Below are 15874 nucleotides of genomic sequence, written 5' to 3'. Positions count from 1 at the left end.
CCGTGACCGAGGACGGAACCCACAACCCAGGCGTGTGACCTCACCAGGAATTGAACCAGCGACCTTTCACTTTGAGGGACAATGTCCAACCTACTGAGCCACACTGGTCAGGGCTAGGGTCTTCTTGTCCCTACGTGAAATGGTCCCAGACTATTACTTAAACATTCCTGATTTTAAGAGTTGTTTCTATGCCATGTGCTTTCCCTGTCCCTGGCTGTCAACTTTCTCAGTGTGCTTGCTCGCAACAGTTTTTTCCCTTCCTCCAAATGACTACGGTATTTGAAATGATAACTAACTAGTTAAGTTCAGAGTTGCCCCAACAGTGCCACTGAGTGATGTCCTGATCTTTAGAGCATGCTTCGTATCATTTTGTTCAGTTGCTAGTTTTTCACTGGTTAAGTCTCTGTACACATTCTTACATTGGTAAAAAATTGTAGTTCTAATCTCTTCCACAGTATTTGTGAGAAACTTAGAGATCTGAAATACATTGCTTTTCCAAAACTTTTGCTCACAAATTCAATAAAAGAATTTGAAAATCTGTATCTCCCCTTGTGTATTTTAGGTTTACATTTAAGATTTTTGAATAATAGGTTTAAAAAATTGTAAAGGATGTAACTTCCAACATATTGTATATTGGTATTTTGATTCGATCAAAGCAACTTATGTAAGTATAGATTTTGAGAAATACTAGTTATTAAACAAACACTAAAATTATATTGGAAATGCATTTCTTACTGAGATTGACAGGGCCATTTTAAAATTAGTTTTCATGTATCTGTAGATGAATATTACCTTTGGTACAAGTTTCAGCAGTAATCCCAGTCATATTTTTATTTTTCTAGATGTAAGTGCTCAAATGTCTCATTCTTATAAATGGGAAATGGAAGAATTAGTGTTATATCAGTGTCACTCAAATTTGTCAAACTCCTTTGAATCAAATATAAGAAAGATTTATAAAAATTATTTTTAATGATGTCTGTGGAAATAACTTGATTAGATCTTCTTTCCATTCCGCCCCCCCAAAAAAAACTAATGTATTGGGAGTCACCTAGCTTGCAAAAGAATCCAGTCATGAGAGTCAGCACCCGTTCATCACCAGCCTGAATACTTCTAATCAATTTTTGTGTGGCTCCCAGAAAGTTTTCACTGTTGAGCAAAATACTGTAGTTAGGTCCCAGAGAGTGAGAAGTATTCTTTTCTGTGTAAAGTGAGAGACATTAGGTTGTAAAGGTTGTAAAACGAGGGGACTGGCTTAGCCTTTCCAGGAGGGTCAGTTTTAGAAAAGAGTACTTACGTAAGTTGATGGAGGTTTTTTGAAAATTTGTGCACTCATAAAAAGCTTTCAAGGACCCCAGTTTGACGACCACTATTTTAATATCTTTTTGTTGCAAGTTGTTTTAATTGTGGCTTATTAAAATGTATAAATTTATGCTGATTATTCTTTTCTTTTCCTATTTTATTTAGATATCTAACAGTGATACACCTTCACCACCACCTGGTTTATCAAAATCTAACCCAGTCATCCCCATCAGTTCATCCAATCACAGCGCACGGTCTCCTTTTGAAGGGGCAGTAACTGAGTCACAGTCGTTATTCTCAGATAACTTTCGCCATCCCAACCCTATTCCAAGTGGGCTTCCTCCTTTCCCCAGCTCCCCACAGACATCTAGCGACTGGCCCACGGCGCCAGAGCCGCAGAGTCTCTTCACATCAGGTGGGTGTCCAGCATTGCTGTGGCAAGTTAGCAATTGCTCTCCTCGGCTGGGTGCGTTTCTATCCATTTTACCCTGTTTCCTTTTCATAAAAATGTAATCATTTGAATAAACTGCATGGAATTGGATGGTTAGGGAAGTTGTTATATGACCTGGAACTTAGTTCTATGTTAACAGACAGATTTCTCCAGAAATCAATGGTTCAATCATTTCCCCCAGTAATAAAACACTTACTCCTCTAGAAATATTAAGGGCTTCTATTTTTAATCAGATTTGTGTTTGTATAGTTAAATTTAAGATTTTCCCAGGTGATAAAAGACAAAAGTTAGTTTATATTAAAATTTATATTTTTGAGCTATTTTCATTTTTATTTATTGTAAGTTCTCTCTTACTAATGTGAAGGATGGCATAAAATTAACATTGACAAAAGCATCTATTGTCAATGGGACAAATTTTTAAAACTATAAAAGTTAAAGATTCTTTATTAAGTTACATTATTTTTCTTAGCAGTATATAAAGCATATACATATTCAAAATTGTACTTTTTAATAAATACTTTTTAAAATATGAACTTCACTAATAAATTCTGTTATATCATATTTGTTATTTATTTCATTTAAATGACTTATTCTGGGTTTTGATTATGAAAGACAATATAATTTGGATTTCAAGTGCTTTTTCTTTGATTAGCATAATCAGTGAATATCATCAGAGTTTTTGAAATTAGTAACTTAATGAAATCATTGCTAGAACTACATGAAGTGTAATTTTACAATTTTAATGTACTAAGAAATCATACATGTTTTGTGTATATTTGCCTACATCTTGTAATATGATGTTTAACTTTCACTAGTACAGATACTCATTAAGTATAAAAGTGAGCTATGTATTTTAAATTTATCACTAATTTTCTCCCCGACAGAAACAATCCCAGTATCGTCCTCTACAGACTGGCAAGCAGCATTTGGCTTTGGTTCTTCTAAACAACCAGAGGATGACTTGGGTTTCGATCCCTTTGATGTCACTCGAAAAGCCTTAGCAGACCTGATTGAAAAGGAACTGTCAGTCCAAGACCAGCCTTCCCTTTCACCCACATCTCTTCAGAACTCCTCTTCACACACTACAACCGCCAAAGGTCCAGGCTCTGGATTCCTGCATCCTGCTGCACCTACAAATGCCAACTCTCTCAATAGTACCTTTTCAGTCTTGCCACAGAGGTTCCCTCAGTTTCAGCAGCACCGAGCAGTTTATAATTCATTCAATTTTCCAGGCCAGGCAGCCCGCTATCCTTGGATGGCCTTTCCTCGCAATAGCATCATGCACTTGAACCACACAGCAAACCCCACCTCAAATAGTAATTTCTTGGACTTGAATCTCCCGCCACAGCACAACACAGGTCTGGGAGGGATCCCTATAACAGGTAGGTTCGTTTATAGCCCTTGAGAATTTGTGAATAATTCATGCCTTCAGGTTGTTGGGTGGGTAGGGTGGGAACTTTTGAATAAGAGAGTACCTATCATTAGTCTTGGAAATTTCTGGGGGGAAAAATTAAAGTTCTTATAATAGAAAAATTTTTTATTGGGTGGATGCCTTGTAATATTGAGCTTTATAAGGATGGTGGAGTATTATACCTAGTTACTGCATGGAGTCATTTCACTTACTAGGATAGTTACCAAACTTTCATGTGCCATAAAAATACAAAAAGAAAAAGGAAAAACGGGCTCTGAAATTATGGTGCCAACACCATGGTAAAACTTTTGATTATACGTTCTAAAGTAAACTGGTTCAAAAAAGTTGTCAGGATGGTAAGAAGCGAGAGCGTAAGGGATAAAGCCACTCTGACTACTTTTGGCAGTTACTTATTTTAACCGATACACACATACACACACATCAGAACTGTGCTATATATTAATAAAGTACTGAATATTTGAGAACTTTGGTTATTAATGTTTCACAGACATATATGTGCATAAGTATATTTCCTGTGAAAAAGGAACTGTTCCAGGAGAGACATTTTCCCTTTGGCTGTGTCATTTTTATTGGGGGGGGGTGTGCATATTAAGTTCCTGTAAGTGACGCCAGAATACTTCTGGTTTTGGACTGTCACCTGGTAGGTTTCGGAACTTGTGGGTTTTAAGGTCCCATATAGCCCTAGATCGAGTGACTTCTATATCTAAAGGAATCATCTTATTCATAGATTTTTTAAATTTAATTTGGGCTTTAGAGGTGACTGGTAAAAGAGTTTGTTCCTCTTCTGATTCTCTCAAGTAGAATAGAATAGTCCCTCGCTCATATATAACTCATTAAGTTTTTTTTGTCCTTTGTCATAGCCTTTAAGATACGGCATAGCACAGCGTTATTGTCATAATGTGCTTTTACCAGCAAGTTGTTCATTCTGTTGTTTTTAGCAAGGTTGATAAGTGAATTTACAGAGATGCATCAAAATTCTTTGGCTATAATCTCTTTATGACCAACAATATTTCACTTTTAAGATAAGTAGGTGGGTTGAGAGTATTGTTTGTGGCTGTTGATATAGTGAAGTTAACAGTTGATACAGTGAAGTTAATTTACATAATCTTGATAGCACTTATAGTATTTTGCACATCAGTGGGACTCCTGATAATTGTTTATTGGTGTGGTAGTTAGTAGGTGACATTTTTTAATCCTCGTCTATGTGATATTCACAGAAACACTAAATATTTGGTTTCTGGTACTCCTTTTATTCTTCCTTTCAGAGTGTAATTTTATTTTGCTTTGCTGTAACCTTTGAGAAAAGTGGAATTTTAATTACTAGTAGTGTACCTTGTAACTGATTATAACATTAAAATTAAAGTTACATTTCCCTAAATATTCTAAACATTTAAAAATAAAGTATTAAACCAGTTATGGTGACTATTTGAGCTCCTGTTTGCCCAAGAATGAACTAGACCATGTGGGCAATACAAAAGAAATAGAAAATAACAGATCCCGTTTCCAGGTACTTTATAGTGTAGTTGAGGTAAAAATGAAGATTGTGTGTGAAAGTGGTAACTATATAATACTGGAATCCCAGAGACATTAATGGAACTTCTGTTGTTGGGGCGGTTTCATTGAAGAAGTAGAAATTGATCTGTCCTGCGGTGACTTGGATTTGGGATAGCAGGAAGCAAAGACAAAGGCCTTTTGTGTTGATGGGAATGTCTGAATAAAGGCATAGAGGCAGGAATTTGTTACTGTGTCGTGACGTTAAGAAGGAATCAAACTGCCTTCTCTTAACAGGAGGTGCTTCCTTGTGTTGTAGAGAGAATGGATGAGAAAGTGGGGAGCTCGGGCAGCAAAGCCAGCAGTACAGACTTGCTGTGATAGGAAGGAGGATGCCTTTGTGGAACGCCAGTTCTTAGCTGTCTTCTTTGTTACTTTTATTTGACTTATTACATGATCATTATCTGTTCTTCCAGTTTTATTATTATCATATTGTCCATTAGCACAAAAAAGAGCAGTTTTGATGCAGACACTTCAAGGCAGTGGGCGGGCGTTCTGGAAGTGCCACGTGGTAATGAGAAATCACTGGTTTGTGAGTGTAGTTGTCCTCAAGCTGGTCATTTGATACCCTCATCTAAAGTAGATAGATACTCGATGCAAAAAACTTTGTGGGAGGTGGGTAGGGTTTGTTATTTCAGATTTTCAGGGTTTGACTGCATTCTTCCTTGGTGTTTAAATGGGGAGTTATTTCTAAGCTTGTTAGATTATTTTTAAGGCCCTGATGACCAGAGAAATTTTAGTTTTAATGTACCAGAGTTGTTATCAAGAGTTACACAGAATCATCTATGGCCTATAAATATTTGGTAGTTACTTCAGGAAGCCGAATGTGCTAAGCCTCAAAACAGAATAGTTGTATAATTGTAGCCAGATGATTTAGTGTTTTTAGTAATAATTAGAAATGACAGTAAAACTCTAGAAAACTATGTACATTTTAACTGTGTCTAATTTGAAGCAATTTAATACCTAGGCAACATCTGCCTCCCCCACCACTAGTTGTAACTCACTTGTACATGCGTTGAACTATTGGAAGAGGTTCAGCTTTGCATCCTGCCATGAGTAACGGTCATGGTGTTTTACTTAGGGTGGCTTCTCCTTCGGAGCTTGGTAATGGAGAGTACACGCTCTGTCAGTGCGAGCAGCCACTGTAACATACGCTCAGACAACGTTCTACAGGGAAAAGCCGGGCATGTTTATTCTTCAGGTAGTGGGGAGCAAAACAGGGTCCCTGAGCTTCAGGAGCTGATACTCAGAGGTGTCAGTCACCTACTTATCATACAGATATCACATCTGTATGTTTGTATTTAAATTTTTAGTTTGGTCTATTTCAGTTAATTATTCAAAATGGACATATCTGAAACCTATCATGGGAAGGCCAGTTGCCAGAGGTTTGACAGAAATGTGGCTTCCATTTCCTTTGCCTAATTGAAAACATTTTTGTGTTTAAAATTAGTTATTTCCTTAATTAGGAAGATTTTTTTAGCAGCATATTCTTGGCAGCACATTTGCTTAAATTAGAAGGAATTTTGAAGTAAATATTCTTGGGGGAATCTTTAATTAGTGGGAGTTATAGTAAGTCCATGCAGATCTCTTTATTATTGGAACCATGTGCTTTTGTTTTAAAAAATGACTTTTCTGGTCCTAAAAAGTGATTTATCCAACTCCTCATTTTAGGAGTGGCAAAACTATGCTCCAGAAAGGTTAAATAATTTGTTAAAGGTCACACATTCAGTTACAAGAGAATTAGAATAAGAACTCCGATCCTAAATTCACTAACTGGAATTGGTGCTCTCCTTCGTAAGTGAAGATCACTGGCATGTTCCTTAACTTGGCTTCCTTGCTGTAAAAATTGATTTTTGTTCTCACACAATTCCGGCTTCCTTTTCATCAACAGTATATATTCATGAGACAATTGGCCGAGGTCAGGGATATGGCCTATAGTTACAAAATAGAATGAAGTTTATTGACTTGATGAAAATTAATCTTTACTGAGTGTTCATTAGCACCATGTTCTCACAAAGAACTCCAGCATAAAATTCTGCTTTCGCATCCTCCTTGTTATGTACTTAGGGTTTATAGGATCCTTGCCAATTTACTGAAAGATTGAAATAACCTGTTCTAAAGACCGAAAGTCCTTTTCTTCTCGTCAGTTAAGCTGTTGGTTCAAATGTAATTTTGCAAATATGTTTTTCAAGAACTCTGCTAAGATGTTTTTATTCAATAATGCTAAAAATTATTTGGAAAAACAAATAATAATTAAGTCTAAGTCTGTAAGCATCGTTGTTTCAAGATATACTTAGGATTGGATTTTTTTTCATTTTTTTGTTCATTCAGTTTTACTTACGAGAGGGCATTTTTCTTTAAATTTCTTTGTTTCTGAACTAGCTGTTTTAACAGTGACTTGATTGAATTTTGAGTCGTGTGAAGCAAGTCACTTGTCGTCAAATAATTATCAATTATAATTAGAAGAACTGATCTCATTTCATGTATAGTTCTTTGACCTAGAAGTAGTCATCTCGCTTTCAGTCAATTGGATCATTGTATTGTTGTTAGCATTGTGTTATTTTCTAATCACTTGAAAAGTTCACATTAACGGGAAATTTTCAGATGCTATATGGTAATTTGCAAAATTAATACTTTTATCTTTTTATTTCTCTTTTCTAAACATAATTTCTGCTTTTAAAATGTGGATTTGTCCTTTTTCCCTTATAAAAGTCACATTTCACTTCTGTAAATTTGGTTTTAATTTTTTCACAAGCTACTATTACTGTTAGCAGTATCTGAATTTATAAGGGGTCCAATTGGCTTGGAAAAGAATGGCTTTCCTGGTCTCTTTTTCCTTTTTGTATATTTATAACCCTAAATATATTTGTTCTCATATCTGACATAGTATTATGAAATTGAAGGATGTGTTTATAGAGTGTAAATACTTTCTAGGTACTTGATGAACTTATATTTTAAAATTCATACTTGTTTCACACCCAGATTCCAACCATTAAGCATGTATTTTGTATATGTATCAGTATTCCAAGTTTTGAAATCATTTTAAAGGGACTGTGAACAAATCTAGTCACCCGTAACTAGACCATGACTGACTTTTCCACAGGGGAAGAAGAGGTGAAGGTTTCGACCATGCCACTGTCAGCCTCTTCCCATTCATTACAACAAGGACAGCAGCCTACAAGTCTCCACACTACTGTGGCCTGACAGCAGAACTGAGAGGAGAGGATTAGACTCTGGGGTGCTTGCATGGGCAACCGGATTTTTGCATGATTCCTTTCTGATTTTGCATTTAATGTATACACCCGAAAGAGCCAATATAAACGTTCCTCATGCCTACAACTAGTGTGTTACTTCATAGTTGCTAAAGTATTTCTTCACTAGGCCTTTAACACAATTTATGAGCATAATAATTTTGGCATTGTTTCTCATGAGTGATACTATTTTTAACTCACCAATAAACTTGTAGTACTAATTAAGATCCCAGATGAGATTAGCTAGAATTGTTCTTATTTTTGGCTCTATTATTGAAACTATACAAAGATAATGGTAGTTCCTTGTTTTCTGATTTGTGAAAAAAAAATGGTAATATCCTAATATAATCATGAAAAATTTGACAATTAAGAAGATAATGTCTATTGCATTCTTTGAATACTTAAGAAAGAATACATATAAGACAAAATTGGTGGTGTCGTTTAATGCTCAGCAGGATGTTGTCAGCAATTGTTTTCAGTTGTATGGATTTATATCCCAGATTGTGCATTACATGTTTAGAAACTGTTTTTGTTCTCTCATTTGCACATTTGCACTTTCTTTTTGAATGGTTGTTAATTATATATAGACGGTTAAAAATAATCCTTATAGACTAAATGCAATATAATCTCTTTTCTAATGCACTGCCTAGTATACCAGGAAATGCCTCAGAAACAGAATTTCAACCTAAGTTGGTTTATCAGAAACTTGAATATGGGGTAAACATTGTATGTGAAAAGCAACCATAGTAGTGTAACATTTTTCTTTGAACAAAAGGTACGTCTGTGGGATATCTGTTCGAAAATTTCATTGTCTAATAATTGAAATGTGATAATAAAACCATATTACAAGTACCGGACCAGAATGGGACTAAGGTGGAAGAGAAGAGATTGGGGATCCTCTAAACTTAGGCCACGTAAGTTGTCATAGATAATTTTAGTTAATCTCAGAGCAGAGTGGAGTACTTCATTAGGGTATAATGTGACATGATATTTTTGGGTAACACAATTTTTTGAAATATTTTTAAAACTGATAATGAAAGACAATAAGCTGAATTCAGTTCTGAGCAGTGGACAAAAAGCCAATTCAGAAAACATGACCTAAATTAAGCATCTGGCAAGAAGGGGGAAAGTCACAGCTGCTCTTGAGGTTTCCACAAAACTATTGTGACTTAAAAGGTTTGCCTTCACTTGTTAAAAATATTAAAAGGGTAATGTGAATGCCAACAAAGGAAGCATTGAGATTTAAAATAAATAATAAAACAGCTAATGAGGAGATGATACTTAATACCATGTTGGAGTTGGAGTTTTCAAGGGCGCCTCTCTACATAAAGTCTGATTACTTTCCATTAAACATAATACCAGTGAAATGGCTTTGTCCTGAGTTATAGTGGGGTTAACTAAAATCTGTTCTTAGGTATCCTTTGATTTGGTTAACTGAGGGTGTAGAAGCACTTACTTTTCCAGCTATTTAAATTTTAGTGAAATTCTGCATAAATGACAATCTTAACTTTGGGGAAGTCATTTTAGGACAGCATTACAAGAAACTTAGAAAATACAAATGAAATATTGTAGACTTACTAGAAGCCTTTTATCATGGCTTCATGATGGTTTTATTTTTGCTATAAGAGGCAAAGACATTCACTTAAATGTCTCTTGTGGTGCTGAGGCCCTGGGCTTTGTGAACAGACTCGAGCTCCCTGCGATGAATGGAGCATCGCTTCCTCCAGCCATCAGTGCAAGCCTTTCCTCTCCTGGGTCTTCTTACAAAGACATGAGAGGTGGTTAGCTCCTATTTACTTACTTCTCTGTGTTGAGAGATACACCTGTTAAACAAGACTTCTTTCTTGTGGTAGCTTTCTCTCTCCTTTCTCATTCCGAGCCAGTGCCAAAAATCTGTCAGGTCATTTGCCCAGACTTGCGGGAACCTGGAACTGTTCCCCTGCCTCCTTCTCCTCCCTCCCCACTTCTGCACATACCATATGTCAGGACAGTGCTTCTGAAGCCACTAGACTTCAATTTATATATTTTCCCATAGAAAGCTAAAGAGTTTCCTTTACCTATCTTTGTAATTTGAGATCGTGTAAGCTGAAGAAAAACAAGCATCACTGTCCTGCTTACTTAATATTTCATATAGTATGTTTTTTAAAAAGATTTTATTTATTTTTAGAAAGAGGGCAGGGAGGGAAAAAGGGAAAAAAACATCGATGTGATCCGTTGCCCCTCTCACATACCACAACTGGGCACCAGCTCGAAACCCAGGCATGTGCCCTAACTGGGAATCGAACCGGTGACCTTTGGCTTTGCGGATCAACGCCCAACCAACTGAACCGCACCAGTGAGGGCTAGTATGTTTTTTTAATAAAGTGAAGTCTTAAAATCATAGTCATAATTAAGTGTACCAAAGCACAGAAGAAAGTATACAGGACATAGAAGAAGATGTCAGCTTATACTCATAGCACGTAAATTGATGAAACCAAATAATGGTAAAGAATGAGACATTCTAAAGAAAAATCTTCAAATTATTTTTGATGAATTACTGCATCATTGATCTGTCATGCACAAGGGAGATTTTGTATGCTTTTACCTACATAACCTGTTTTTTTTTTAAAGATTGTATTTACTTATTTTTAGAGAAAAGGGAAGGGAGGGAGAAAGAGAGGGAGAGAAACATTGATGTGAGAGAGAGAAAAGCTATCGATCTGTTGCCTCTCACACAGCCCCAACCAAGTAACTGGTCCACAACCCAGGCATGTGCCTTGATCAGGAATCAAACTGGCAACCTTCCAGTTTGCTGGATGACGCTCAACCCACTGAGCCACACCAGTCAGGGCTACTTACTTAACCTTTAAAAAGTACTATTCCTTGAATCAGGAATTATACCTGGAGTCCAGAAATCTTTGGACGTACTTGCAAAGTTAAGAGTTTGTATGTATGTGCATCTGTCCATTTTTGTCTCGTGAGAAGATTCATAGTTACTAGATGCGCAGAGGATTTGGTGACAATCCCAAGGAAGAAAGTTAGGAACTTCTGCCCCAAAATGTTTTTAGTGCCACTGGAGGAAATCGACACCTAGACTGAATGATTTTAATCATATGATGGATATCAAATGCCTGTTTATCTTCTTAAAGATTCCATTAGAAAATGTTTTCTGATTAATACTTTTCATTCTACTGTTGTATTTTGTTTCCGGGTGCTTTTGTATACTCTCCCTTTAGTTCAGCAAAGCATTAATTAAACATTCAAGTGCCTATTGTGTGTAGTGACCTGAGCTAGAGCTTGACGGATACAGGGTTGTGTCAAGTTCAGCCCCTATGGTCAAGGATAACAGTCCAGTAACAGTTTAATTTCAGATTATTTCTATGAGGTCAGCTCTCGCTATATTTTAACCACAAGGACGGCCATTGCAGTCCAGATTCATTTCATTACTTATCACTCTGACAGTGGCAACAGAGGGTATTAAATACTGATACTTGAAATTCTTAAATATAAAGTTTGGCAGGAGTGAAAAAAACAGGGAAGGCATGCATTTATTATTCTAATTTATTTCTCAGTATGTGTGTGCGCGCATGTCTTCCACTCTTAGCATCCTGCAACTTAAGTAGAGCTTTCTATATATGTGTTCTTTTAAAGAAAACAACTTTAAAGCACTGTGTATGTGTACATGTTTACTGACGTGGCTCCCTTTTGTATGGTGTTCCAAGCACCGTCGAGACTGCCGGAGCTCCGCTGCAGGGACGCAGGTTTATAGGGAGCTCCGCCCACGGAGGCCTTGCCTCGGCAAGCCCAGAGAAAGGAACGAACTGCAGGTGCACTGAAATCTTACAGAGTGAAGACCGCCGTGGTGTTCATGCATACATAAAACGGGGACATTTTTTCCTATGTTGAACTGTAAGGTTTGGGATTTTTGTGTTTATTTGATCATGAAGCTTCCTCAATCTGCTTAATTGACTCTAAGAGATAGATATACAATTGAAAACACGGTATTTTAAAAAAATTATAAAGAGGTGAGAAACGAACACATGATACAGTACATGTCTTTTTCTACAAAATATGACCCAAGTCAATTATCTAGTGTCGAGCTAGCCCTTTGGCTCTTAGGGTTGTGTCTCTCTCTTCCCAGCCTTCTGGTCTGAATGAGTACCTAACACGTTGTCTTCTTGTGCCACATACATGGCAGTAACATATACAGGCATTGTGCATGAAATGTGACACATGATTTGTATCAGTATGGTGACCGATGAGTTCACTAAACATTTATTGTGAGCTGGTCCAAGGACAGGCTTCGTAAAAAGTGTGGGGTTTTTTTTTTGTTGCTGCTGTTGTTTAATTTGAAGGATGGCTGAAATTTAGATGAGGAAAGGGGAAAATACAGTAAAGGGAACAGATTGAACAAAGAATTAGAGATTAGCGTGGTCTGAGGGGGTGAGGAGGGAAGAACAGGTAGCAGCTGTATACAGGCCGTATAGGAAGATGGTGTAAGTGTGCGAAAACCTTGAACGCTAAGAAGAGTTGAGTCTTGATGTGGGATGTGGTCAATGGTAGAGGACTATAGTTTCTTTGATAAAGATGATTGTAGCATTTTAAGAAGATGAAGTCGGTGATAGCTTTGCTTGAAATTAAGGCCAGTTAGAAAGCAGTTGCAGTGTGTCACTGCTGGCCAGTATAAATTACATGGCCTGGACTAGAAAGGTAATAGGAATGGGGGAGAAATGGTGTTAGAAGTCAGAAAGGTCCTGAGAAAAAGCCTTTGGGTTTGATTAGGTCTCTAGTGACCTTTAAAAGTGAATTTCAGAAAAAGGCACAGATATAAACCAGACTCCTTGGCTTCATGAGGAAATGTCGAGGATGTGGATGCAGCAGCCATTGAGTAGTCACAGGTTTGGCCACAAAGGGGAGGAGACAAACCAGATGATAATTAGATGGGCGGTAGACCTTAGAAGGCAGTACCTGAAGATAAGTGAGAGACCTCAGTATGTAAAGGCAGAACGTCCATGGAACCAACTGGCAAAGGGATGGCGCCATCCCACTGCCGCAGAGAAGGCGGGCTGATCTGTGGGGTACAGCGTTCTGTAGGTGCTTGCGAAGGGGTAAGCCTCCAAGAGGAGTTTAGGTCATGGTTTAGCTTTAGACAGTGGGAGATATCTTCCACTGCTACTTGGAGGCACAATCAGAAAATTTAGGAGAGAGAACAGAATGTGAGAACTGAGAACATGAGACCACATAAAGGGGCCCCTCTCAACAGTTACCGAAGGCACGTTGTGTGGAATGGGGGCAAGAGAGTGGACGTGGGAGCGGGCGAACAACGGGGACTCAGTTCATCTGAGAGAATAGGCCTAGGAGGGCATCAGAAAGGAATTAAAGAATTGCCGAGTGAAGATAAGGATCAGATTTATCATTTTTAGAGTCTGAATGTGTATGATTTTATATTTCCTTGGCTTCGGCACAAAGCATCAGTAGTGGACAAAGCAAATACTGAGTTTGGTTAGAAGGCAAAGAAGAAAAGGACAGAAAGGTATTCAAGAAGATAATATCAAAATACCTAAGCTCGTCTCGAAGAGTCCACCGAGGCAGGAAAGAACCGGTGGTGTCGGTATGTTGGAGAGAGTTCAGTGATTTTAGACTTCGTAAGGACAAAGAACAGGTCTAGTCCCATTAAGCAAATGACCGGTTAAGGGACTGTGCTTAGTGTGATGACCACTCTGCTGGATGATGAGTGAGACCCAGAAAAAGGATGCTAGTTATCTTAATTTCAGGGCTGGAGATTGGAAAGACGGCTAGATTTTGTAAGCCCTACAGTCTCTTCTCCACCTGCTTTCCCTCCAGTCCTTTCTTGAAAGTAGGAATTCGGACTGGTTGAACGAGAGCTGTGGAAAGTATGGTATTGCCTGGGGAATCCTGGGACGGGTTTCCTGTAAGTTGGTCATCCAACCGAAATCTTTGCGTAGTGGAACAAACATTCCTTTCTCAAAGTACGGTGGGAGGACGTGGAAGCAGAGGGAAGGGGGAGGGCTGGGGAAAGTCAGAGATGAGATCGGGCAGGTGGCGGGAAGCCCAAAGAGTGGGAGGGATTGGTCGACATGTTACTTAGCGTTTGGAGGACTCAGAGTAGGTGCGGCGGATGGTGAGTCTGGCAGTTGAGGAGCCCACATTACAGGTGTGAGCTAGTCTCTGCCACACTCACATACAAACTGGAAGGAAACAACTTTCCTTCTGCGTAGGGAAAGTGCCTTTTACAACAAGTTAGGTTAGAAAAATATTTTAACAGTTTTCCCCAAAGGAGAATGTGCTCTTTGAATAGATACATACCTGCAAATTGATACACTGATCTACTCTTGGCTCTTATATTTTTGTATTCTTAGATGTGACCTTTAGGAAAACTTGCTAAAGATGTAGTGGAATAGGGATGGAGATATAAAGATTCAGAACATATTTTTCCTCCTTATTTGATTAATAGCATATGAACCTAGTCTCCAGTACACTAAATACTTTACACGCACTGGACTTGTTTCATATATGGCAGCTGAGATATCAAGTATGACATTTAAAAATGATAATGCTCCAGAGTACAAGCCATTGACGAAGAACACTGTTTGTGAAACCGTGCTGAAGGGTCGAGAGCCTCTGCTCCTTGGGTCTCCTTGCTGCCCTGGGATCTGCTGCCGTTAGTACTAGTGCTGGGCGTGCCGCCTACAGCTTCTCTAATGTGGAGCTTTTCCTGAAGAATCACTCTTGAGAAGTCAAGGTTTGTGAAGGAGAATCCACTCTGTTCCACAGAGTTTTAGAGCATCTTCCCTGGGTTTGAGTTACACAGAAATCTGATTCACACCTGTTCAGCTGGTTCCTAGAACTGAGGGCAATCTGAGCTGCGTGACAGTCTCACCGAAGTACCTAGAAGTTCCATGAAGCCTCTGGAAATTGTTGAACCAATCCATTTCCCCCATTTTCCCTCCTACCATACTGCCTAAGGTAGCTATCAACCTGACTTCGTTCTTAGCCCACTTCACACGTTACGGTTATTGTAAAGGTTCCTGGAAGCTCCAGACTGGCCCTGGAACACACGGTCCTTGGAACAGTTTTGTTGTTCCAGCCTCTCTTCGGTACTGAGACCCACCGTTGTGCTCTGTTACAAAGCAGACCCCCACCAGTATAATTTCTAAAGCCTTTAAAGCACCCCGTACTGTAAAAAAAAAAAAAAAAAAAAAAAAATCGAAGTGGAATTCACATAGCATACGATTAACTACTTGAAAGTGTACAAGTCACTGGCCCAGTACTGTTCTTTAACAATCTAAGTGTTAAACTAGCACAATAAATAACCCACTCCAACCCTCGAGAATTTGAGCCTGTTTCTTGGGGCTGTGTGGTGGTGGCTGCACCGGGACCCAGCGCTTCATCCGGAGGCTGAAAGGCAGTCTTAAAGTACCCGCACTTCACAGCGGTACTCAAGTTGTGGATCAAGCAACCTTTATACCCCACTCTCTCCCAAAAGGTGGCGAGGGACAAGGGGGCAAGGAGTTGTAGGCAAGAGACCTTAAGATACTTTAAGGTCTCCGGAGTAGGTAAAAATGTTGGAAACAACCATCTGAATAATTTTGAAATGGCAATAATGGTCTTTCTGTCTTCATGACATTTGATTAGCATTGTGTAAGAAAAGGTTTGCATAGTGAAGTTGAAGTGTAAGCCTGGCTGTGTCTGAGTATGAGGTTGAAGGTTGAATGTGTGTATGTGTTTTGGGAGAGATACATAGATACAGCTACATAAATTTTCGATTCAATCCTCCACCTAGTGGATGTGCCAGAGAAAAAAGTGTCAGGCCATCTCTGTGGCTTTTCATGTCTTTATTCCTGCTGTGTTCTGATTAATTTATGTGTTTAGGATAAATGCTGTATTTAT

At 38.4% G+C, this 15874-nt stretch overlaps 1 protein-coding gene across 6 annotated transcripts in view; it reads left to right on the top strand.

Moving 5' to 3' along the window:
- Window positions 1–15874, top strand: part of CNOT4 (CCR4-NOT transcription complex subunit 4) — a 138603-nt gene that overhangs the window by 105093 nt on the left and 17636 nt on the right. For 4 of the 6 annotated variants that reach the window (XM_024554994.4, XM_024554997.4, XM_024555000.4 and 1 more), the window contains exons 9-10: window positions 1465–1714; window positions 2635–3132. In XM_024554994.4, the coding sequence (XP_024410762.2) occupies window positions 1465–1714; window positions 2635–3132 (748 nt within the window). Of the gene's footprint in view, window positions 1–1464; window positions 1715–2634; window positions 3133–7836; window positions 8726–15874 lie in introns of those variants that run through there. The other 2 variants (XM_024555001.4, XM_024555002.4) reach the window with 1 other exon arrangement.

Source organism: Desmodus rotundus, chromosome 6 (genome assembly GCF_022682495.2).
Source record: "Desmodus rotundus isolate HL8 chromosome 6, HLdesRot8A.1, whole genome shotgun sequence".
NCBI classification, from domain to species: Eukaryota; Metazoa; Chordata; class Mammalia; order Chiroptera; family Phyllostomidae; genus Desmodus; species Desmodus rotundus.
This window is presented reverse-complemented; position numbering and strand designations above follow the sequence as displayed.